The sequence below is a fragment of the Ziziphus jujuba genome, chromosome 11 (genome assembly GCF_031755915.1).
Source record: "Ziziphus jujuba cultivar Dongzao chromosome 11, ASM3175591v1".
Taxonomy (NCBI): Eukaryota; Viridiplantae; Streptophyta; class Magnoliopsida; order Rosales; family Rhamnaceae; genus Ziziphus; species Ziziphus jujuba.
In genome coordinates, this window is record NC_083389.1 from 27,175,171 (window position 1) to 27,199,550 (window position 24,380).

At 35.3% G+C, this 24,380-nt stretch overlaps 2 protein-coding genes and 1 pseudogene across 3 annotated transcripts; all 3 read left to right on the plus strand.

Annotated features, from left to right (window-relative positions):
* Window positions 1-476: 476 nt before the first annotated feature.
* Window positions 477-4,288, plus strand: LOC107433196 (probable polygalacturonase). 2 transcript variants are annotated; one of them, XM_016044454.4, is made up of 7 exons: window positions 477-631; window positions 991-1,079; window positions 1,773-2,093; window positions 2,207-2,327; window positions 2,436-2,610; window positions 2,721-2,791; window positions 3,154-4,288. In XM_016044454.4, exons 2-7 carry the CDS (start codon window positions 1,068-1,070, stop codon window positions 3,822-3,824), a joined length of 1,371 nt encoding a protein of 456 aa, XP_015899940.1. In that variant the 5' UTR covers window positions 477-631; window positions 991-1,067; the 3' UTR covers window positions 3,825-4,288. The 2 variants fall into 2 exon arrangements, with proteins under 2 accessions (XP_015899940.1, XP_048320873.1); XM_048464916.2 differs by lacking the exon at window positions 477-631 and having other exon boundaries at window positions 663-1,079.
* Window positions 4,289-5,488: 1,200 nt separating this feature from the next.
* LOC112488904 (uncharacterized) lies at window positions 5,489-10,260 on the plus strand. The gene is made up of 11 exons (XM_060812578.1): window positions 5,489-6,334; window positions 7,062-7,269; window positions 7,585-8,295; window positions 8,371-8,514; window positions 8,618-8,818; window positions 8,908-9,003; window positions 9,130-9,231; window positions 9,343-9,438; window positions 9,519-9,647; window positions 9,728-9,990; window positions 10,108-10,260. Exons 2-11 carry the CDS (start codon window positions 7,075-7,077, stop codon window positions 10,217-10,219), a joined length of 2,049 nt encoding a protein of 682 aa, XP_060668561.1. The 5' UTR covers window positions 5,489-6,334; window positions 7,062-7,074; the 3' UTR covers window positions 10,220-10,260.
* Window positions 10,261-14,425: 4,165 nt separating this feature from the next.
* LOC112489007 (uncharacterized) lies at window positions 14,426-15,849 on the plus strand (annotated as a pseudogene).
* Window positions 15,850-24,380: the final 8,531 nt, after the last annotated feature.

Here is a 24,380-nt window from a genome sequence, read left to right on the forward strand (position 1 = left end):
ATAAATAAATGAGGGTGACGTGTCATGGAGAACTTGGTCTAAAAGGGTTGCCAGGGAAGCATAAGACTTAAGGTAACACAATCAAAGCCACCAAAACTCTCTCTCTCTCTCTCTCTCTCTGTTTATGTTCTGTCCCCAGTGATTGAGGCCAGGCTAGCATCTTCTTCATGATTGATTTGTGGGACCCACTTTCTTCCCTCCTATGCTCTGTCAACCCACATGCGGTCTCAATGCCCCATGCACTCCTTCACTTATTTTATTCCTTTTTATTCTTCTCATATCCGCCAATCTCACACTCTTTCCATCCTACCACCCTTTTTTCCTTACGTGTCAATCCAGGGTTCACCCTCTCCACATTCCCACGTCCACTTGTCATTTACATATGAGTCTGTCATGTACTTGGTTAAACCACCATTAACCAAGCTATCAAAGCTCTCTCTCAATTCGTTCTCTCACTAATCAATTTTCAACAAGTGTAAGCAAAACAAAGACACTATTAGAACACTGCCTTCTCAAAAGCTCAGTACTTACTCTCTCTCTCTCTCTCTCTCTCCCTCTGTGTGAAATGGAGGAGGGCCGTTTCAAACAATTTTGTCGGCGAGAGACGTTATTAATCATATTGATTTAGAGGGTAATTACTGATTAGTGGGCAACCAAATATTTTCCTTAAAAATATTTATTTATTTATTTTTTTTTGAAAAAAATTGTTTTTGATGCTCCGTGCTGTGCACTTTGCTAAGTATATACATGGAAAGCTGTCATTTTTTATAGTGGGAAATAATTTTTTTTTTCTTTTCTTGCTTACCATATATTTATTTTTCGTCTACCTTGCCATACATGAATATTTATATTTTTGTGTCATTTATATAATTAATGCTCATAACACATATACTTACACAAAAGCTTCGGTTGGTTTGTCTGGTTGGTTCTTCTTCTTCTTCTTCTTCTTCTTCTTCTTCTTCTTCTTCTTCTTCTTCTTCTCTGCTGCAGTTTTGGTCTCTGTTTGTGTTGGAGGCACACTTTTGGGTTCTTCTCTCTTTTGGTCATTGCTCCTGCGGCTTTGACCCATGAAGATGCTAGTAAGTACGTTTTTTATTTTTTATTTTTTTATTTTTTATTATTAAAGTTCTGAACTTGTTCTTTCTGCAAAATTGAAATTCCAAAGCCATAATTGACTGGATTTAATTTTCATTTCGGAATTTTCTCTCAAGTGGGAGTTGTTAATCTTCGATGTTGAAAGATTTTTCTTTCAAAGTGTGTAGTTAATTTAGCTGGCTGGATTTGCAGATTTTTTATTTTTGAAGTGGGTTTTCGATTTTTTACAAGATTCCCAATCTTACTATTTATACTCTGTGGATTAGTTCTTCTAGACCTTTTCCCTTGCAAGATTGCTGACATATCCTAATTGAATTTGTGCTTTTTTGGTACCTTCTCTGCGTGACTCCACGTTTCATATTCTTAGTTCTGAGTCATATATGATATACCTCTATTACAGTCCAAGTTTTTGCTTTTATTCAGTCCTTAAACTTTTCACTTTCCTTGGTCTCTCTTCAAAGCTTCAACTTTTTGTTTTTTTACTCACTTCTTTGGTTTACATTGATCGCCAACTTAAAATCATAGTTTTGCCAATCCACAGATGAGGATTTTTGCCTGCTTGATATGGTTCCAAATCCTATCTAATCAAAATTGAAACTTTATTTGTTGATAAGCAATTCAATGATTTTGTATTTGTGGAAGTCTTGTGAGGTTCAATGGTTTGCCTTTCTGAACAGGTGGCGTTGCTCTCGCTGCTGGCATTGACAAATGCTATCCATCTTAATGGAGAAGAGGGCGATGGTCAATGTAATTATGTTAATCTGACATTAGAACCAAGACCACATAGTGTCTCCATCTTAGAGTTTGGTGCTGTTGGAGATGGGAAAACATTAAACACCCTTGCCTTTCAAAATGCCATATTCTATCTCAAGTCTTTTGCTGATAAAGGCGGTGCCCAGCTTTATGTGCCGCCGGGAAGGTGGCTCACTGCAAGTTTCAATCTTACCAGTCACCTCACACTGTTTTTGGAGAAAGGTGCCACAATTCTTGGATCTCAGGTAGTGATTTCACTCCTTTAAAATCAGATTAAGATGTTATAATTGCGTATGTTAGCAGAAAATGTTTGTGTGAATATTTTGGTTCATAATGATAAGTTGCCTGCTTTGTTTAGGATCCATCTCATTGGGAAATTGTTGATCCCCTACCCTCATATGGTAGAGGGCTTGAACTTCCTGGAGGAAGGTATCGTAGCTTGATAAATGGATACGAATTAGAGGATGTGGTGATAACAGGTATGCTATCTTTATTTTCCTCTTGTTGTCTTATTTGAATGACTCTTTTGTTAGTCACCCTAATTCTCTTTCTCTCTTGGCTTTTTTGCATCTTGTCAACTAAACTAGGTGATAATGGAACCATCGATGGCCAGGGCAGGGTATGGTGGGATTGGTTCAGCTCTCATTCTTTGAATTACAGCCGTCCTCATCTTGTTGAAATTGTGGACTCCCAATATGTAGTAGTTTCGAACCTTACATTCTTGAATGCCCCTGCATATAACATCCATCCAGTCTATTGCAGGTTTGGTTTAGCAACTTAGCCAAACCGCCGGATTCTGCCTTTGATTTATAATTTTACTTCTCTCCAAAGTGTATTGATATTTCTTTTGTATGTTTATGGATGCAATACAGCGATGTACATATTCAAAATATCTCAGTCTCTACTCCTCCAGATGCCCCTCACACTGTTGGTATAGTCCCAGGTTTGTGATAATCCTTCCTTAGACTCTTTACTTTGTTTTCTTATTTGAAGTTGGACGCAACTCCTTTTCATGTTTGCCTGTTACAATGTCTGGTTTTCAAGTGAAAAAACACCTGGGAGAACTTGATATTTTGAAGGTTTTGTTACAATAACAATCATAGGAGGAAGTAGAAGGGAAAATTAGAAGAATTATGATCCAGTGCTTTGCCGTGGTCTAGTTAAAATTAAAACATAATTTCTGAACGAGCAATGTTTTCAACAAGTTGTATTCTTTATGCATACTGGGTTTTTCCATTAGTTTTTGGAATTAAAACCATTGCTAGAATTTTTCTCACACATTTTTACTACAATTTATACTTTCAGATTCTTCTGAGAATGTTTGTATAGAAGACTGCATTATAAGCGTGGGTTTTGATGCCATTGCCCTTAAGAGTGGTTGGGACGAGTATGGCATCTCCTATGGTAGACCCACGAAAAAAGTACACATCAGGGAAGTTTACCTGCAGTCATCTTCTGGCTCTACGATTGCCTTTGGTAGTGAAATGTCTGGTGGCATATCTAGTGTGCAAGTGGACCATGTCCATCTATACAACTCTTACAGTGGTGTTGAATTTAGGACAACAAAAGGAAGAGGTGGTTATATCAAGCGTGTCACCATATCGGATATTTTAATGAAAAATGTCTACAAGGCATTCAGTGCCTCTGGTCAGTGCGGCGCCCATCCAGACGACAAGTTCGACCCCAATGCTCTCCCGGTTTTGGATGACATCACCCTGCAGGATGTGATTGGTACGAACATCACCATTGCTGGAAATTTCACTGGGATTCAGGAATCCCCCTTCACCTCAATCTGTCTATCCAACATCACCTTATCAAGTAACTCGGGCTCTCCTGCTACTTGGGTATGTTCGAATGTTTCTGGCTCGTCAGAGTCTGTCTTCCCCGAACCCTGCCCTGACCTTGAGAACACATATTCATATTCTTCCTCTGCCTGCTTTTCCTCAACTTCAAATGGGAAATCTGCAGCCTTATGAAAACTCATTCCTTTCACACTACAGTCTATATTTATGAGCCCCAGTCTACAAAAAAAAAAAAAAAAAAAAAAAAAGAAAGAAGAGAGAGACAAAAAAAACCCCTTTAAACGATCATTGCCATTTCAAATTAGGCCACATTCTTTCCAATAAGACACATGTTTAGATTCTTTGTTTCTTCATCCCTTTAGATTTTGCATTCTTGCATGTTTCTATCTGCAGATTTGTACAGCTTCAATTTCTTCATTCAATGTGTAAGGAAATTTTTGGTAGTGATGGCAAAAGAGGACTTGGAGATAATATTGTTAGCATTGTTGTTTAAAATTTTCATATTAAATTTGTTATTACAAAGTTTTAGCACGATGTAATTTTGTGTAAAATGTTTTTGTTTTTGGTGTTTTTTCGAGTGACATGTCTGCTGAAATGAAAAATATGGAAAGAAGTGGAGCATTTCTGTTCAGTATAAATGTAATGTTTCAAGCTCACCAAAATGAACCAGGATTCATTGAAGCGCATTACATTTTAGTTTTCTTACTAACCCTTGCTGCTTTTACACATCGTATATGACATGAATACTACTACGAACACCGAATTTATTTAAGAAAATCTTATATGTCATCTAATGTGGCAGTACCTTAATTGTGGACAAATTAATATAGCTTTAAATCTATGGATAAGTAAATCTAGTACAATAATATGTATTTTAAAATTCATAAACAAATGTAGTGATATTGATATAAACCTAAGTTTATAGATAAATAAAACTTTTGTCAATATGTTTTTTTAATTAGCTAGAATACAGCTTGCCTTTTTCCTTGTATATGCAATAACGTTGTCATGATTTGAATCAGGAAAATATTGAAAATGATGGTTTCCAGCTCACCATTTTGGCTTGGATTTCAAATTTTCTACAAATAAAATAATAACTAATTAATATATGTATATATATATATATATATTTTTTTTTAAGGGAAAATAAGGGTCCTGCTCTATTGTCAAACAAAAAATAGAGGGAAAAAACGAAATGTTAGCAAAGCATCTCATATATTCTAACTCATGGACCAAGTCTACCTCAATGAATGTTTATGTATTTTTTTGTTTTTTTGACAATTTAATAAAAACTTTTTTTTAAAAAAAAAATAAAAAACAAAAGGGTAGGTTCTTATTTCCTGGACCGAGACTGATGTACTAACAAACCTTTTAGCGTTACGTAGCTGCAATAATAGTTCTTATCCAAAAAAAAAAAAAAGAAAAAGAAAAAAGAAAAAAGAAAACTACAATAATAATAGTTAAATTGACTTTCTTTTTCTCAAATTAAGAATTATTACCGTTCTAATTTTTATTTTCAAGATTAAGAAAGCAAACTTTAAAGTAAGGCCTAATTGATTTCTAAGAGAACCATTTAAGCCCAGATTTTGAAGCTCCCAATTCACTAAAGTCCACTCTAGGCCCAAATACTAGAATAGGCCCAATTCAGCTGCTTCGAAAGAAGACCCAATTTGAAGGTTTTTTTTTTGGGGAATTTGGCCCAATACCTCCAAAAATAAAGGGCTGACGATATTTACCCCTTCTTTGTCAAGTGTTTTTATCTACCCCTTGCTTCCTATTTTGCCCCTAATAAAAACAAAAAATTACTTTATTTTCCTTTTCTCATTCTCAAAGCCAATAATTCTGAATCCTCGCACCTCTACTTTCCTTTCTTTCTTCTTGCCTGAGAAAACCCACAAATAATCCCCTTAAAAATCCTGCTCGACCTCTTTTTTCCTTTCCTCCCTGAAAAAGCATCCCTCCGTGAAAAATCAAATTTACGTCTTTTTGATTTTTTCTGTGTGAATTCTTAGCTAATATTGCTGTATCGGTGGCCTTGATATGTAATTGGTGCTTTGTAGGGTAATGTCCAAGTTGCAAATTTATATGCTGGTACCGACAGTGTAGAGCTCAAAGGCCTAAAATAATTGCTGAATTGAATTATTTCTTAAGGCATTGTATCTACAAGTTGCAAGTGTATATTCTTGTCTCAAAGAAGCCGTTCCTAGTGTTTTTAGAATCCACTGGCTACTCTCAAGAAGATGTGCTCCTTCAGAAGCCCAAAGCTGGGGTATATATAGCTTCAAATCATTCTTAATCAGATTGCTTAAATCACCTCGAATCAGGCTTTTTGATCTAGATTCGGATGTGGGTTAATATCAGTTACTGAGTAGTATAATGCTTGCAACTCCTGTAGCCTACTTTCACAATTATATGTGATAAAGATTCAAAATGCTTCCTTTGACAAAGATTCAAAATACTTCCTTTTATTGATTCGTGGAACCCATAGCATCAAAGACACACTAATAGCAGCTAGTGGTGCAGTGGTACATTTCCTCTCTTTTATTTTGCATGATGATGGGATAAGCAATTTGGTTTTGGTTTTTGCATATTGTGGGATGGTTGTTGCTGCTCGTTGGATTGCTAAGCTCAACACTCCATTCTTGCTTAAGGCTCTCAATAACTATCTTGACTACAAAGTTAAGGTAAACAACATTTATTTTATCTAAGAAATAAGTTAATTTCTTATTCAATTGCATATGATCTTGTTTCTCATTATGATTAATATAGGTTTGTAAGTCTGATACTATAAGAATGTTGTCTGAAATTTCCCATGCTTAGGTTTGATTGGGTTGCCCCCTTTATAAAAGGTTACATGAGTGTAGAAAGATATATCTATTGTCACTTAGCACACAATACTTGCTTTGTAATGCATTCATGTAAGGTTTTGTCTGAAAACTCATTGTTTTAAGGTTTTATGCCTTATATACCAAGTTGTTACATAGAAAAATACATTAGATGGCTGCATAAAAAGTTTCTATGGGCTATATGTAAATGAAACTAGTTAGTACTTTCTAAAGGTATAGATATATATATATATATATATAGAGAGAGAGAGAGAGAGAGAAAGAGAGAGAGAAGATCGATGCATAAAATTTTAGGTACATGGTTAGCTAGAAGCAAACACGCAAACACTTTATCCCCACAAAAGAAAAAAATAAAAAATTAAAGAAGAAGAAGAAAGAAATATTTAGATGGCATGCACACTGCTATACATTAAATGTTCAGTAAATGTTATGGCATGCACATATCCTTAGGAAGAGAGTGTATGAAATTGAGGATTGCGGATATTTATACATGTATGTATACATAGTTGACAATGTTGTTAAAGGTAGATAAAAGTTTATTAATGTTGTCAATGTACATTTGTAGGTTGTACTTTATAATGGCACCAAAGAGGAACTTGCGACGTCAACCGAAGAAGGGAGTTAAGAAGGTGGAAAGTAAGAGACGCGGTGATAGCACAGCAGCAGCACCCGACTCTAAGCGTATACGTACTACTAGGAAGAAATCCAAATCTGAGACGGAAAGCACCAAACTTCGAGGGCACGTTCCACTTTCCTCTCCCCCATCTGATACGGTAAGTTTTATATTCATTTAGGTTGTTTTGTGCGGTAAATGATAAGACATGTGACAGTATTTATTCATGAATGTGAAAACTGAAGAAAAACTTCACCCGATGGCCATCGGTAATTGCCGATAGGCCATCGGGCTTTTTTTTTAGTTCATTGTAGGTTGATTACCGATGGTTTCATCGGTAATTACCACTTGTGCAAAAATGTGAACCCATATGTCTTAAGATTTAGTTGGAAATTATTATTATCAAGTTAGGGTGGAAAAATAGGGTATGATTAAATCGTTGATGTTAGTTCCATTTATGTAATTCATATTGCAGCCCATCGATGCTCCAAAGGAACGGATGCTGCAGGATGCCGATATAAATAAAGGTAGGGCACATTCATTCGGGAATCCAATAGGGGCGAACAAAGTAATTACAAGTGTCCTCACAAGTGAGCAGCTCGAAAAGTATAGACAAACATGTTTTGGACACTTACTTGACATGAAGAACCTCCGGTTCTCTGGTCAGTTAGTGCATCACTTGCTTTGCAGACAAGTTGAGTCCAACAATCCAGAAGTACTGGAGTTTAACTTCGGCGGATCTGCAGTGCGGTTTACGAAGTGGGAATTTGCACTCATTAGTGGGTTAAAGTTTTGTAGGTACCCTTCGATGTATGATTTGCAAATTTCCAAAGGAAATGAGCTGCGCACGAGGTTGCTAGATGACAGGAGTGACTTGAAACTGCCCGAACTGGAACGACTATTCAAGGATACACTTTTTGTGGATGATTGGGATGCTGTTAGAATTGCGTTACTATATTTCTTAGTTCATGGTGTACTCGGAATGGATCCGAAGGTTCAAATAAAAAAAAAATTCATTGATTTGGTTGCTGATCTCGACGTATTTAATTCCTACCCTTGGGGCATTCTGAGCTACAAGGAGACGATCAACTCATTCCACAATGCATTCCAGCTACGAGGACGAGGACGTGCAGTAAAGAATATATCACAATATTATGACCTAAAAGGTTTTCCATTGGTGTTTCAGGTACGGTAATATATTTAATACATGTAGCGTTTACTTAAAATTTATATTTAATAACCTATAATTTGTATTTTGTAGGTGTGGGGGTTTGAAGCAATCCCTGATTTTGGTAACCAATTTGCCGACCGGTTGGAAACCCGTTGTCCGAGGATCCTTGGATGGCATACTCCAAGGCAACCGAACCATTTTGCTGTCCATAATTGGTTCTCCTCCAATAGCAATGTAAGGCAAATTTTGTTTAGACTACATGGTACGACTACATTCAAGTTACATTACCATAGTCAGTTTCCAAATTTATTTTTTTTCCTTTCTTCATTGCATGTAGTATGTTGTGCACTGGACGTTAGATGCTACCGATGAGGAGAAGACTATGGATTACTGGCGAACAATAGCAGTTGACATACATGAAGTTCGCTACACGTCACCTCCAATTGTAGCACCAATAGTTGGCGCTAAAGATGTTAGAGCTAAAGATGCGTCCAAAGCTGGGGAGCATTCTAGTGGCCCTCCAGATTCTAATTTCAGGGTATGCAATTGTTACTTGCACGCAAATTTGTATTTCATATGTTGTACTAATATATGTTGACTTATGTTTTGGATATTGATATTGATTAGCTTGCTTGCTTGGAGGCAAAAGTTGATGAATTAAATAAAGAGATGGCAGCGTTAAGGAAGATGCTTAGTTCTGTTATTGACCAACAAAAGCATCAGGTATCATTTAGACAACTTAGTATACTTTACTTTAGTGCTTCAGCATTATTAAATTACATATTGTAATTCAGCAATTATTTGTTGTTAGAGTTTGGGAACTGCAAAAATAATCATTGTATTTTGCAGGCCGAGCATCATATGCATAGCCATTCACCGTCATCTTATATGACGGTGGGAAAGGAATTTTTTGCTGAGCTACTGACCGATGAAGGATGGTTGAATTCCGATGTAAGTTATATGTTTTATGTTCATGCAAAATCATTGTGGTCCTATGTTTGGAATGATGTTTTATTTATCACCTCGCACTTGTTACTTATTTCCTTTAATGTGGTTTTGCAGCATATTGACACTATTTTGTATTTCATACGAAAAAGACGGTTTGATAATGAGAAGATGTTCACCAACACCTGTGCCATATTAGGCGTGTTATTTTGGGTAAGATGATGGGATGCTACTGCGTTGCTTAATGTTATATTGATGATATTTTATATTGTATATATTTCATTATTTGGTAGTCATCCATCAAAGGGCGTTATCCCATATGGAGCGCATCTCGTAGCACATATTCATGTGATGCGACCCTTTGTAACTATGTGCATGGGAGGTCACCCAAACCTAGCGTGTCGTGGCGGATATGTGATTATGTAAGTCCATACATATATTGAAAAAAATTCTCACTAAGTTTCCCATTTTGTGGATAATGAGGTTATGTTCTAATTTGCAGGTGTACATCCCTGTCAACAATGGAGGCGCGCATTGGTTGGCAGCATGTGTGGACTTGAAGGCCCGGCATATTGATTTATACGATCCAAATATGGGAAATAAATATGTCCAGAATAGAGAGTTGAAGAATGCGGAATGCCTTACGTATATGCTGCCTTACCTATTGAGGGATGGGGGATATTACGGGAAGAATCCGGACGTGTCTCCCACTTTAGATCCATTCACGATGACCATGATCAAAGATGCACCCCGCCAAGATAATGGGTATGAATGTGTTGTCATTTCAAACAACTTGTATTGCTGCTGTTTTTTATTGTGGTTACGTGTGAAAATACACGTAGTTGGTTTTCATTAATGCTAATCATTAATGCTATTCTGCAGGGGTGATTGTGGCGTCTACGCTCTGAAATTTATTGAGTACATGAGTAGTGAGGAGAACCCTTCATTTGGTCTGCAAGACATTATGTTTTTTAGAAAAAAAATATGCTGTTGATTTGTACTTTAATAAACTTTCAATGTAGATCGTATGTTTAATGTTATGACGGTCTATACTAATGTTATACTAATGTTATCTTAATATGCTGAACCTATCTTTACTAATGACAACCGTTGAAAAAAAAAGAAAAAAGATAAAAGATAAAAAAAAAACCCTCGGTTGTGGTAAAAATTAAAGGAAAGATGATTATCGATGGTGCATCGATAATTCCCAATTCACCATCGGTAATTACAGAAACGCTTTTTCGTAACCAATAAATAAACCCTGGAAAAATTACCGACGGTTTCATCGGTAATTTCCGAATGTGTACAGTCCATCAAGTTTTACCAATTTGTTGGGCCCCACAAGTTCCATAATGTGTGTTGAATGCAAAAACATGGCAAATAGGGATTCTAAAATTGTACTAAGGAGAGAAAATCCCAAAATTTCATAAAAGTATATCAAATTTTGCAAAAAAATTGATGACTGTTCACCCTCGGTAATTCCAGAGGAAATCGTCGGTAACCACTAAATTCCTTTAGGAAAAATTACCGACAGTTTCGTCGGTAATTCCCGAGGGTGTACAGTGCGGCATATTTTGCAAATTTTTTGGACCCCACAAGGCCCCTAAGGTGTGTTGAATGAAAAAACATGCAAAACATGGATTCTATAATTGTACTAAGGAGAGAAAATCAAAAAATTTCATAAAAGTGTATCAAAGTTTGCAAAAAATTGATGACTGTTCACCCTCGGGAACTTACAGACAAAACTGTCGGGAAAATACAAATGCCCTCTGGAAAAATTACCGACAGTTTCGTCGGTAATTTCCCGAGGGTGTACAGTGCAGCATATTTTGCCAATTTTTTGGACCCCACAAGGCCCCTAAGGTGTGTTGAATGAAAAAACATGCAAAACATGGATTCTATAATTGTACTAAAGAGATAAAATCAAAAAATTTCAGAAAAGTGTATCAAAGTTTGCAAAAAATTGATGACTGTTCACCCTCGGAAAGGTACCGACGAAACTGTCGGTAATTTTTCCAGAGGGCATTTGTAGTTTCCCGACAGTTTCGTCTGTAATTTCCCGAGGGTGAACAGTCATCAATTTTTTGCAAACTTTGATACACTTTTATGAAATTTTTTGATTTTCTCTCCTTAGTACAATTATAGAATCCATGTTTAGCATGTTTTTTCATTCAACACACCTTAGGGGCCTTGTGGGGTCCAAAAAATTGGCAAAATATGCTGCACTGTACACCCTCGGGAAATTACCGACGAAACTGTCGGTAATTTTTCCAGAGGGTATTTGTATTTTCCCGACAGTTTCGTCGGTAATTTCCCGAGGGTGAACAGTCATCAATTTTTTGCAAACTTTGATACACTTTCATGAAATTTTTTGATTTTCTCTCCTTAGTACAATTATAGAATCCATGTTTAGCATGTTTTTTCATTCAACACACATTAGGGGCCTTGTGGGGTCCAAAAAAATTGGCAAAATATGCCGTACTGTACACCATCGGGAATTACCGACGAAACTGTCGGTAATTTTTCCAGAGGGTATTTGTAGTTTACCGACGATTTCCTCGGGAATTACCGATGGTGAACAGTTATTGACAAGAGAATCATGTACAAAAACTAAAAACAAAATCTGAATATGGAAGAAATTGGATCCTTTCACAAATATGGAAGTTTCCTTTTTTTTTTTTTTTTCTTTTTTGTTTATTACATTTTGGTATCTTTTTTTCTACGAAAATCCAGCTGAACACAACTCTATAATTCCTATGTTCCAAGATTATGTATAAGATTCGAAACATATTGGATACAAAGTCCTACAAGGTAGCAGACACGGCAAGACTTTGCTGGCATACCTCATGTTGAACCAGAATCCTGATATCCCAAACAAAAATATATAAAAGAAAGAAAAAATTTGTGAAAAATTAAGTGAAAATTCAAACTCCAATGCCTATTATCAACTGGCTCAGCGTGAAGAATTCTTTTCACATATACCAGGTTAGGCCATCTGCCTCTGTGCTAATAAGCCTTTGCAATTCAAATTTTTTTATGATGCTGAAGAATGATGCCTAAAATTCACACAGCAGCATGCATCTCTAGCCGTCTTCGTGCTAAGATTTTCAAATTTGTTCAGAATGCTTTGAAGCAACCTGTGTGTCCACCGTTCTTGTGTCATGCTTTCTCTTGCTTCGTCTCTTTGATCTAGATGTGCGGGTCTTTGTAGGATGCTTTACAGCATGCTCTTGGATGCCTAACACTACATTTTCATTGGTAGGGAGTTCAGGAGGGGCATCAGGCCATGGTGTGCGTTTTGATGGTACATTGACCTCCAGAGGAGGATCAATTATCCATCTGTAAAGAGACCACACTAATGTCAAATGCATGTGCATAGGAAGAGATTCTGCTAAATGAATTTTAATTAAATAGGCAATTGACTGTCATGATTTTTGTGTGTCAATGATATATATTGAAATTTAGATGGCTTGATGAGGGGTGGGGGGAAAAAAAGCATTTCCATATGACAAAATTATTGACTAAAGGTAAAGATTTGCTGAACCAAAGTAAAATAAAAAGAAGCATGCTACATAAAATCATAGTACAATTATATAAGTCAATTGTTTAAAGGATTGTAGTCAAATTGCAAGTAAGAAAGCCCTTGGGAATGAGGTCAGAGGACTGAACAGAAATACATTGAAATGCCACACCAATATCACTTGACCACTTGAAACAATGCAATGACATTCACTTGAAAAGAGAAGTTGAGCATCATTGTCACATTCACAGGTAGGTTACTAATTTTAAGTTCTACCCATGTGTGATATTCAAAATCACAATTTCACAGCCACAATTTTATGCTTTGAAAATAAATTAGAGACGCATAGTACTTAGAAATTGAAGGATATAACAGCAGAAAGTTTAACATGACAAGATTATTACAAAACATTTCTACCAATTGTATATGATCATTGGCACTGTTGACTCCATCTATGCTTCAAATTTTTTAAACAACCATGACAGCATTCAGAATGCAAAAACCATATGCACTATAAAATGGAAAATGGATTGGAGACACAATAGGAAAGAAGATATGGTACCTGTAGGGCCAAACCATAACCGCCATTCACATCTTCCTCGAAATAAAGTAACTGGAAAATAAAGCAATTAGATTATAAATTTAATGTCACACCAGCAACACAAAAGAAAATGCAGATGCAGAGAGAGAGAGAGAGAGAGTTCATAGTCATCAAACATGGTATATAAACAATTTAAATGCAAAAATATGAAATATACATACCTTAAATTTGCTTTGTGCATTTGAAGTAACTCTTTCTACAATACCACACTCGGCTTGTTGCTCGTTGATCGTAACACCAAAGAAATGAGCATTTTGCTTATCCACCTGCAACAAAACAAAATCAACCAAACGGAAAATTCCAGAAAGAATGAAAGTCCATGATAACAAACATGAAAGCACCTTTCCACTAACTGATGACAGAATGGAATGTATCCCTACTTGGCTGTACTCCATCTAGCATCATATCATCATACATATCTCTCAGCAAGAAATGCCTACCACCACCGTTATTTAAAAAAAAAAAAAACCAGAACACAACTTTCACAATTTCTCTTTCACAATTTCTCCAAAAAAAAAAAAATTCCGAACACCACAAACAGAAAATCAAAATTAGAGCTGTTGCCTACCTGTTGCTTCTGCTTCTGCTCCTAGGGCTCTCTAAAATCCTGCAGTTTTCTCTCTGAGTCGCCTCTTCACCATCTCCTTCAAAACGCGCAGTCTCCACGCTTACAATCCGGCCGATTCATGAAAGGAAACAGAGGGCTCCTAAGGTCTGGTTATGGATAAAGAGATGGAGGGGAAGAGTTGAAGAAAGGAAAAAAAAAACATATAAAAAAAAAAACACATAAGGGTATTTTGGGATTTTAAAAGATTGGAGGGGTAGACCAAAAAAGAAATGAATTGAGGGGGTAAAATTCATGAAGCTCGGTCCTATGGGGGTATTGGGCCAAATTCCCCTTTTTTTTTTTTTAATAATTTTTGAAAGAAAGCCTTAATGTGAAGGCCCAAATACAAGAAGAGGCTCAATTCTGGTGCTTTGAAAAGAGTCCCAATTCAAACGTTAATGCGAGACCCAATTGATTTGTGTAGAACTGTTTAAGCCCAATTTGAAAGGCACTCAATTCACTGAAGTCCAATATGGGCCCAAATACAAGAAGAGGGCAAGAAGACCCAAGTTGATCTGTTTTTTTTTTAAGAGGAATTTGGCCCAATGTCCTTTATAGAAGGGCCATGACGATATATAACTTTACATTGGTGAACTTTTTTGTTTTACCCTTTAATATCCATTACACCTTTAAAATTTTTTTGAAAGATTTGGATTTCCTTTATTTTAGATTTAATACAAGGAAACCTTTTGTGGCTCCTCCGATTCGTCTTCTGGGTTCTCATCCAACCAATGCTGAGATTAGAAAGAGGATCAAATCCAAAGACAACAAGTTTGAGTTCGATGAAAGCAATGCTTAAATCTTCAGGCTAATGCTCGACGATGCCCATCTTCAATCTCGCCTTTATTTCTACGAGTATTGAAATGCTTTTACCTTCTCGCTTGTGGTTATTTCTTCTTTGCTGCTTCAGAAATACTTGAATGGTGGATCGGAAGAATCTGCGGTCTTTAGAAAATGGCGGTTTTGTTCCAATTCTACTAGGATTTGTGGGTGTTTTTAAGTTTTTGATGTTGCTCACCAAGGTTTCTTTTGAAAATCTACATCGAGGAGGTCAGAGAAGCGACTGAGTGTTCTCTTTGGGGCTTTAGGAGCCATAGCTGGGAATATGGTTTGCTTCCTAATTTGTCCTTTGGTTTTGGATTTCAATTTTGGTCCACTTGATGGTTTTGGTAGATCTTCAATTGCTGTTTTAATGGGTTGCTTAGTTGGTTTTCTATTTATGCCTGCAACGAAGAGTGCCAAGGCGTTTGGGCTTGGAACTGATTAGTCCAGGTCTAATTTGGCAATGGTTTCATATGGATGGTTTGCTAGACTAATTCTATATGCAAATTATTTGGTGATTCTATTCATGGCAATTCTATGGATTAAACCTTTATAAGAAATGTTGGTAAACAAGAACATTGGTGATGGTAAAGATGTGCATTTGGTCAACAAAGTTGGACATTTAGAGAGACTGTTTGGAAGTGTAGGAATTTTGCCTTCCAATTTTACTAAATTTAGGATTTGGTGCTTATTGCTTTTGGGTTTCCTGCAACTTGTTGCTTTGCAACCGAACTTGCAAATGTACTGGAACAAAGCTCTTTTGTCTTGGTACCAGAGGTTGCATGCTAGCAAAGTCCCTAATTTGGATTTTAGCAGGGCAAAAACAATCATTTCTTATGTCTTGTAGTTTTGCAGTTTTTTGCACCCCCAGTTTTGTTACTTGTCTTTCTAGGATTATCTCAACTTGATGGTAATTCCGACTAAGATTACCAATTGGGTTGTGGTTTACTGCCTTGCTCTGCTTTTCTTAAAGAAATGGCTTTATTTTTGGCTTGGTGGGTTGTCTTTATTTGGGTTGTTTATACTTCAGTGACTCTTCTGTTGTTTCGTCGTGGCAATTTATATGTTTCTTGATGACTTTGGTCCCGTAGCACTTTACCAATTTTTTGGTCCCCACAAGTCCCCTAATTTGTATTAAATGCAACTACATGCAAAATATACTTTCTTTAATGATCCTAAGGAGAAAAAACCCCAAAAGTTCTGAAAAAGTTCTCAAATTGACACAAAAATTTGATTACCATAAGGCCTTCGGTAATTACCAATGAAACCTACGGTAATCAATTTGTATTGCTGGAAAAATTACCGTAGGTTTCATCGATAATTACTAAAACCCCTATGGTTATCACATTTTATCAATTTTTTGGCCCCCACAAATCCCCTAATGTGTGTTAAATGCAACAACATGCAAAATATACATTCTTCAATAATCCTAAAGAGAAAAAACCCTAAAAGTTCTGAAAAAGTTCTCAAATTGGCACAAAAATTTGATTACCGAGAGCCTTCGGTAATTACCGATGAAATCTACGGTAATCAATTTGTAGTTGCTGGAAAAATTACCGTAGGTTTCATCGGTAATTACCGAAACCCCTATGGTTATCACATTTTATCAATTTTGTGGCCCCCACAAATCCCCTAATGTGTGTTAAATGCAACTACATGCAAAATATACTTTCTTTAATGATTCTAAAGAGAAAAAACCCCAAAAGTTCTGAAAAAGTTCTCAAATTGGCATAAAAATTTGATTACCATAGGGCCTTCAGTAATTACTGATGAAACCTACGGTAATCAATTTATAGTTGCTAGAAAAATTACCGTAGGTTTCATCGGTAATTACCGAAATCCCTATGGTAATCACATTTTACCTATTTTTTGGTCCCCATAAGTTCCCTAATGTGTGTTAAATGCAACAACATGCAAAAAATATACATTCTTCAATGATCCTAAAGAGAAAAAACCCTAAAATATACCGATGCACCATCTGTAATCAAATTTATTTGAAAATTTTCCACTTTTTTCCCATTTTTTGTGGATTCTTTTGTTGAGAATCATTACTAAAGTTATATTTAGCATCTTATAACAATAAAAAATATATTATTAATAAAAAATAATGGTGCATATATATATATATATTTTATATTTTTTTATGCTTAAATATAATTATATTAATAATTGTGAATGTACCTTATGAAAATATAACATATATTTTTAAAATGTTTATACTTTTTGACAAAAATATTAACAAATATTTTTTATTAAGATGTAGTTCGACTAACATATGGTCTTGCTCTTCCAACCGACAATGAAGAAAGTAAATAACTGACAATGAAGAAAGTAAATTTTACCATTAAGAAACATGAAAAAGAAAAAAAAATTGCAAGTATTTGAATGTTACAAGGGCTATAGATGATTCAAGTAGCTCATATTAGAGTACAATTTCAAAAATGACCTAATCCTTCCTATTGAATTGAAAGCTAGAGTTCATAGATCCATGAAAATCATGTTGCACTGGAACCCTCTTAATCAACCTTTAAATAATTCACCTCATAATCAACCCCTTCCACATAAATATAGTCTGAATCGATTGAGGAGAAAGCAAGTCTAGTTATCTGCCATACCAATGAAAAAACATGTTATCTCCGTGCCAGCATATAAAAGCCAAACAGATGTACGAGAAAGAATTTTTGTAGCTTGAACAAAGTAGTAGGAATTCAGTAATGTTAGCATGCAACCATTCACATTTTGGTATTCCCCTCAAGAATCACACTAATTTTCATTCCATTATAAAATAATTTAAAAGCCATACAGGATACTCAAAGAAGCTTATGTATAAATGCAATTGAGAAGCACAGTAGAAATTAGAGATGGTGATATGTTGTACTCTAAAAATGAAGATTATGTTGCACTTTAAATTGTGTACATCTATTTGGTCATTTCCATGAAAATAGGTGAAAGCTCCTTTCTCTTAGAGAGAGAGAGAGAGAGAGAGAGAGAGGTGAAGCTATTCTTCAGTAATAAGCACCAATAAGGTGCAACTATTTGATAAGAGCTTTTCTACTGTTTTAGTTGCATTTATTAATATCAACAGAAATAAATATTAGTTTAATGTAAGTAACAAAGAAATGTTTAAATAAGGATTCTAGCATACTTAAAGTCAAATTACTTGGTACTCTCTTTCATGTGAATATTTAACATAAATGATACCATTCATAAAGCTATGAGTACATGAGAGAATTCTAAACTCTTCAAACAATTATAAAAAGGATATCCCATAACAACTTTGTGATAATTACCTGATGCTTGATACATCCCCTATCTTTCCAATTTAACCGAAGAGTTCCCAAAAAACTTAACACCTGGCACCAATGGATATGTCCATCGCTTAATTATGTCCTTCCTGACAGTGTCATGACTGCGGAAATTGTCAAGTCTAGCCGCATAGCTTGAATGAATTTCATGTGTGAATATTTTGTAACCCATAATCTGAATGGATATACGGTTACCTTAGAAGAATTCCAAATTTAAAATGAATATAAAGGTTGACATGTCCAAGAGGACAAAATGCATATTCACTTGACAAAAGGTACTAAACTACATATCAACAAAAAATATAAGAAATTTCTACCATGAATAAATCTTTATCCATCTGCATTCTTATCCAACATAACTAGACAAGTTTATGGACAGCTAAACATAGTCATGAAATAATTCTGCTACATTATAATCAAAGAGAGTTCCGTTACATTTTAAAACATAAAGTTTCAATAATATATGCACAATTCATGTTGGTAGAGGCACAAACATCATGTATGTGTATCTGTGCCTCCATTTATGTAATATAATATATAAGTATGAGATGGAAATGTAAATCTAGTTGACAGTTTAAATTTTTTTTAACATAATAGATAGTTAATTTGAAATACATACATTATCAACAAGCAATCCCTTGACGAAATGGCGTCGTAGATGTTGGCGATCAAAATTGTCAGTAAAAAGGCTGAGAACCTCTGGGGAGCAGATGTCAATGTAGCAATCCTACAAATGAGAAACTTTGTAAGCATAGATTCAAGATTCAATCAAAATAAGAAATGACACGCCCATGGAAAAAATATCCATGTCTAGCATGCATACAAAGACCTTAACTCTAAAAGATATTTTGGTACATAAAACCATAGTAAAAGGAAGGAAGTGAACAAAAAAGAAATTCCTATCTTCCAATAACATCATAGGACCCTCATATGTCCCAACTCAATACAGCTTCCATTATTATATTCCAATGAACCTAATAATATACCTTATAGGTCCACCAATCAAATGGGCTTTAAAGAATAGATGGTAGTTTGTAGAACTATTACTTCTCACAAGGTACAGAAAATTAAAAGTAAAATAGCGGATATGACAAAATAGGAACCAGTGTAAGACAGAGGTGCCAAAAACTAAATAGCTTGGTCATGAGTCATGACTACAAGAAAGAAAGTAGTGAAAAGGAAACTGAATAAACAATTAACTTAATATACAATCCAAATTGATGAAAAACAAAAATTTGCCATTATTTGCATCATACTAGAAGGATAAAAAATATTGTGTTTATCCGCTTAGAATTTCAACCACAACTTATAAATATAACATAAGTAGCTAAACTGAACAATGTACATCATGTACCAGTACCTTTTTCATTCCACTCATATGTACTTATAAAAAATAGAAGGTGAAATAATAATAATAATAATAATAATGGCAAAAAATAACTGAAGACTGAAAATGACCACATTTCCATACCATAGTAATAAGCAACCTAAAAACAACCAAATTACTTTTGATGGAGAGATTTGAGGAATTAACCTATTTGTCGTTGTGTAGAGATATCAAAGTATTTTCACCAAGCAACAACTTCTCTAGATATAAGTCCTTTTGAATGGTCTGCCTCGTCCTTATAATACAACAGCTGCTTCGTATTTGGATCTATTGCCATAAACAGTTCACTGGTGCTAAGTCGAGACTGAAGCACAATCTGAGAAGGCTTTACCATTTAATCACCATTGTCATTACTGCATTACTATCTCTTTTTCTTCACTCCTTATGTTCTAGAAGAGTCTGTGTAAGTGACATGTTGCTTACAGTATTCCAAAGGGCCTGCATGGTAGCATGGGCTGTTTCCCTAGTATTCTGAAGAGAGAATATAACGAAAACAAAGCATTAACTTGATTAAGTCATATTTCAAAATCATTAGCATACCAGATATCAAACCAATTTTTTCTGAGATTGAGCTCTATTTACTGATTATTTTTTAAGTCAAATTTCCTGTATTGTTGATCTAACCTAACCCTTGACATACTATCACTGACTTACTATATTAATAATTATTTTTTCATTGAACTTTAACATTATTAAAGGTATTCACCATCATTAACCATCTCAGACTTCCAATAAAACACTGAAATCCCAAAGGCAATCAAGTTGAACAAGCATACCTTAGAACGAACTCATAGGTCTGATCCCCTGGCTTTGCAAGCTGATTAAGATCATAAAAAACAACATTAACAATAAATTTTCCAAAACTAAAACCATGCTTAACCAATCTAACTTTTGTTTAGACACTGAAGAAAATCCCTAGTGAAAAGCCTTGTTTTAGACCAAATTCAATATCATTAACTAAGAAAAACCAATATCTTTCACTCAAAAATGCAACTTTAATATTTTAGAAAATTAACTTCGCTCTTTCCTTTTTCCAAGATTTTCTCAGTGGCCAACAAAATTCTATAAATCAATAACAACAATTAAAAAAAGAAAAGATGAAAAAATTACTCACACTTTGTAACATCCCGTCCCGAAATATATCGAAAATTTCTAAAATTTGACCAAGGTTGACCGGGTTTGACCGTCGTTGACCAAGAAGGGGTCAAATATTGACTTTTTGCTCCTGATGGAATTTCACATTGACCAAGGTACCGTTAAAAAGTACACGTTGTCATGAGTCCATAGACTAGTAGCACGTTGAAAACGGAGCTACAGATTGAAAGTTATGAGCAAAACAAGTTGAGGTCCAAACTGTCAAAGGGGTATCCGAGTTAACTTTTTGTTCATGCAAAGTTAAGCTTTGAATCATGCATGTTTGTGAAGTACTCATCAATACGAGTTCATAGACTAGAGGTATGTCTGATTTGGACATGTGGTTTGAAAGTTTTGGACATACAAAATTTTCCGAATACAGTAATATTTTAATATATTTTGACTTGAGTGAACAGTGTGTGCCACGTGTCGTATTTTCAGCCAATCTCGTGAGTGAACAGTATCACCCACGGGTGGCTTTTATTTTGGCTAAAACACATGAGCCGAGGGAAAGAGAGAGAAAGAAGGGAGGAGAGAGAGAGAAAGAGAGGGGGAGAGAAGCCACCACCACCGTTGACCGCCGTTCGATCACTTTTAAGCCATATGCGCCACCCTAGCTTGAAGCCCACCTGAAAACCAGCCGGCCAGCCAAAAATCACGGCCAGATCCCCCGCGATGCGCCCGGATCGGGGCATTTTCTGGCGAGTGGTCGATTTCCTTCTCTCGTCGATATCTCCCGAACCAGACCTCCGTTTGCCTCACCGCCGGTCCCGTTGAGTTACCCATCACCAGATATACCACTTCATCAAGTTTCACGGCCAGTGGCCACTGGACGCACCGCCGGCGGTGGCGGATTTCGGTGACCATGGTGGCTCATCGGAAAACCCAATTCCGATGAGTTTCTGATCACCCCACCTATCCTTTCCCACTAATTCGACCTCCCTAAACCCAAATCCGAGGTCGCTTTCCTCCAATTCGTGACGGATTGAGAGAATCGAGGACTTGAATTCCAAAAGCTTTTCGACGAGATCCCGGCCACCACGAATCCGATCTCTGGGAGGTAAGCCTCAATCTGCGATCCTCGTTCCATAAGCTTCGTTTCGGTATATTACTCACAAATTTTGGTTAACGTTTGTGTTAAACCCCCCGGTACCGGGTATTATTTATCTGAATAAAATATTAATTTATTTGAGTTATGTAATATTGTTGTTCTAGGAGCAAGAGTGTCATGAAATTGATCCCATGGAGAATCTTAGGTTAATTGCATGCTCGAGGTGAGTGACCCACCTTCAAATTAATTTCGGAAATAAAATTTTGAATATTTTGTATTAATTGAATATTTGAAATTGATATTCTATGTGATAAATATTTAGTAGATTTATATATGGAAATTTGATGCTCAATTGAGTGAATCAAAATATTTATATATTAAGAAATATTTTGATCTAAAGAATTTTATGAAATTGAAATTGAAATTATTAATTATTAAATTAATTTGTTGGAATATTTCATAATTGAATATTTCAAAAATATGTTTATGTGTTCGATATTATGAGAATTTCTATCTAGAATTGTATTGCCAATTTATAATGTTTTTAATATATGTTTTGATGCCAAACGAATATATTTGGGAATTTAAAGAAATTGTGGTTTTGATTTGTTTTAATTATTGCTAAGGTTATTATTCAATTATTGTGCACAATTATATGAATTAATTATATATATGGAATTTATATGGTTTTCATATTATTGATTTAAATTGATTTTTGAGAATTTGAGAAAAATATAGATTTAAATTATTATGTTTCAAAAATATTTATGCATTGAAATATTAATGGCTTGACCCTATGCCATTGAAAAATTTGTATATTCAAAATTGATGGATTTGAACTTGATGGATTTATAATGATGATTTAAAAGAGAATGTGGAAAATTAGGGTTTAATTGGATGGAATAAACCCGATGATATTTATAAAATTTTGAGATTTTGAAAAATATTGATTTATAATTTATGAGTTTTTAGATGCACCATACACGTACTGGTGTTCTGTGTATATGGATGTGATTAGTGTGCACATGGGTGTGAGTAGCGCGCAAGTGATTTATGGGATTATCCTGTAGTTGCCATCGGATGAGGGTAGGCCGCCCCTCCATGGCCGGGATGCCTGTTAGCAGCGGCGCGGTGGGACGCCACGCGACCGTATGCCAGTTTCTCTCTTTAACCTCCTATCTGGCGGTGCTCGGGATGCTGGGTACCGTTGGCGCTATTGGTATATAGTGGGTGCATCAAGTGGTTTTCGGAACATGATTTTCAAAATAAATATTTTGAAATTGTATTTAAATTAAGAATATATTTAATGTTGTTTTATTATTTATTTCAAATGGAAGTTTTAATTTGATTTAATTTTTCCTTTGCTTAACTGTTCAATAAATTGTTTTATTTTAATTACTTAATTATTCTATGAATTGTTTTAATGTGAGTTTTATTAATATTTCAGTATTAATTGTTATGACATGCATTAATTATTTAGTAATCGTTACAAGTTATTTTTATTTCTATTTGTTTCATTATAAATTTTGGATCCTTGGATTTTCATGTTTTATTGGAAAATTATTGACTAATTGTTTTCCTTGGTTTTCGGGGCATACAAATAGCGGGTTTTGTAAAATGTTTTAAAAGGGAAACTTTTTCAACGGAGTGAATGGTGAGAGTTTTGAGGGAAAATATTATTTTCAATTTATTAACATTTATTTATTCTTGATTAACCAAGTATACTATGATTGTTATTATTACCATAATTGTGTATATAGATTGGGTCACTCACTGAGATGATTAGCGTCTCATGTTTTTAAATTTTGTTCCCCTAGGCCCAGGTTGGGAGATGTTGATCGTTCGGGATGAGCTCGACGTCTCAATTCATTGCCGAAGGTCCAAGAAGCATTTCTTTCCTTTTTCCTCTCCATCTTTTATTGCTTCTTTATCTTTCATTGTATTAAAGTCATATTTATTTGTATAACGCTCTGTATATTGATTGGACATATATTTTTTTAATTGCTTACTGATTCCCTGTTATTATTTTGGAGTGCTGTAAATTTGTGGAAACAAATTGTAGTAAGGTGGGAGGAATAAGGTGGTGTTTATTGGAGTGTGTTTATGTGCAGGAAATTTTGTGGTAAATCCTACTCTTAGGGGAGATGCTGCTGGATTTTCCGTTGGAAGGTTCGGTGGTGTTTCCCTGGGATCAGGACTTGTTTAGGGTTCCGGTGAGGAATTTTAGACGGGTCCTGACCTACTTGGTAGGATTAGGCTCTCTCGAATACTTCATCTAAAAATTTATCATAAAAACATACACAATCAAGAATTCATAAAACTTGACAAAACTGAAATGCTAAAGTTTTGCATTTTTAAAACAAATTTTCGTTTTTTTTCCCCCTACCCAAAGTAAGAAAAACAATAAGATTAAGAGAAAAATATGAAAAATATAGCAGAATTGAATCGAACCATGGTTGATTCCTCCTGCTGCAGCTTCCAAAATAAACTTCCACCTACCAAGTCCCAATGACAAAAGCCAAGCTAGGATTCCGACTATAGGATTCTAGTTGTATTTTTCTATTTTGAAGATTTCTTGAAAAACCCAACAAAAAGTACACCATTAAAAGCAGACCTAGAAGAAGAGGAGGAGGAAGGTTGTAGATCTGGTCGTTGACTAGGTAGACACCGAAGGGGGTGACTCCGAGGCCAAATCCTGGAAAAGTATGGCTGAGTTGATTGCTGAGCC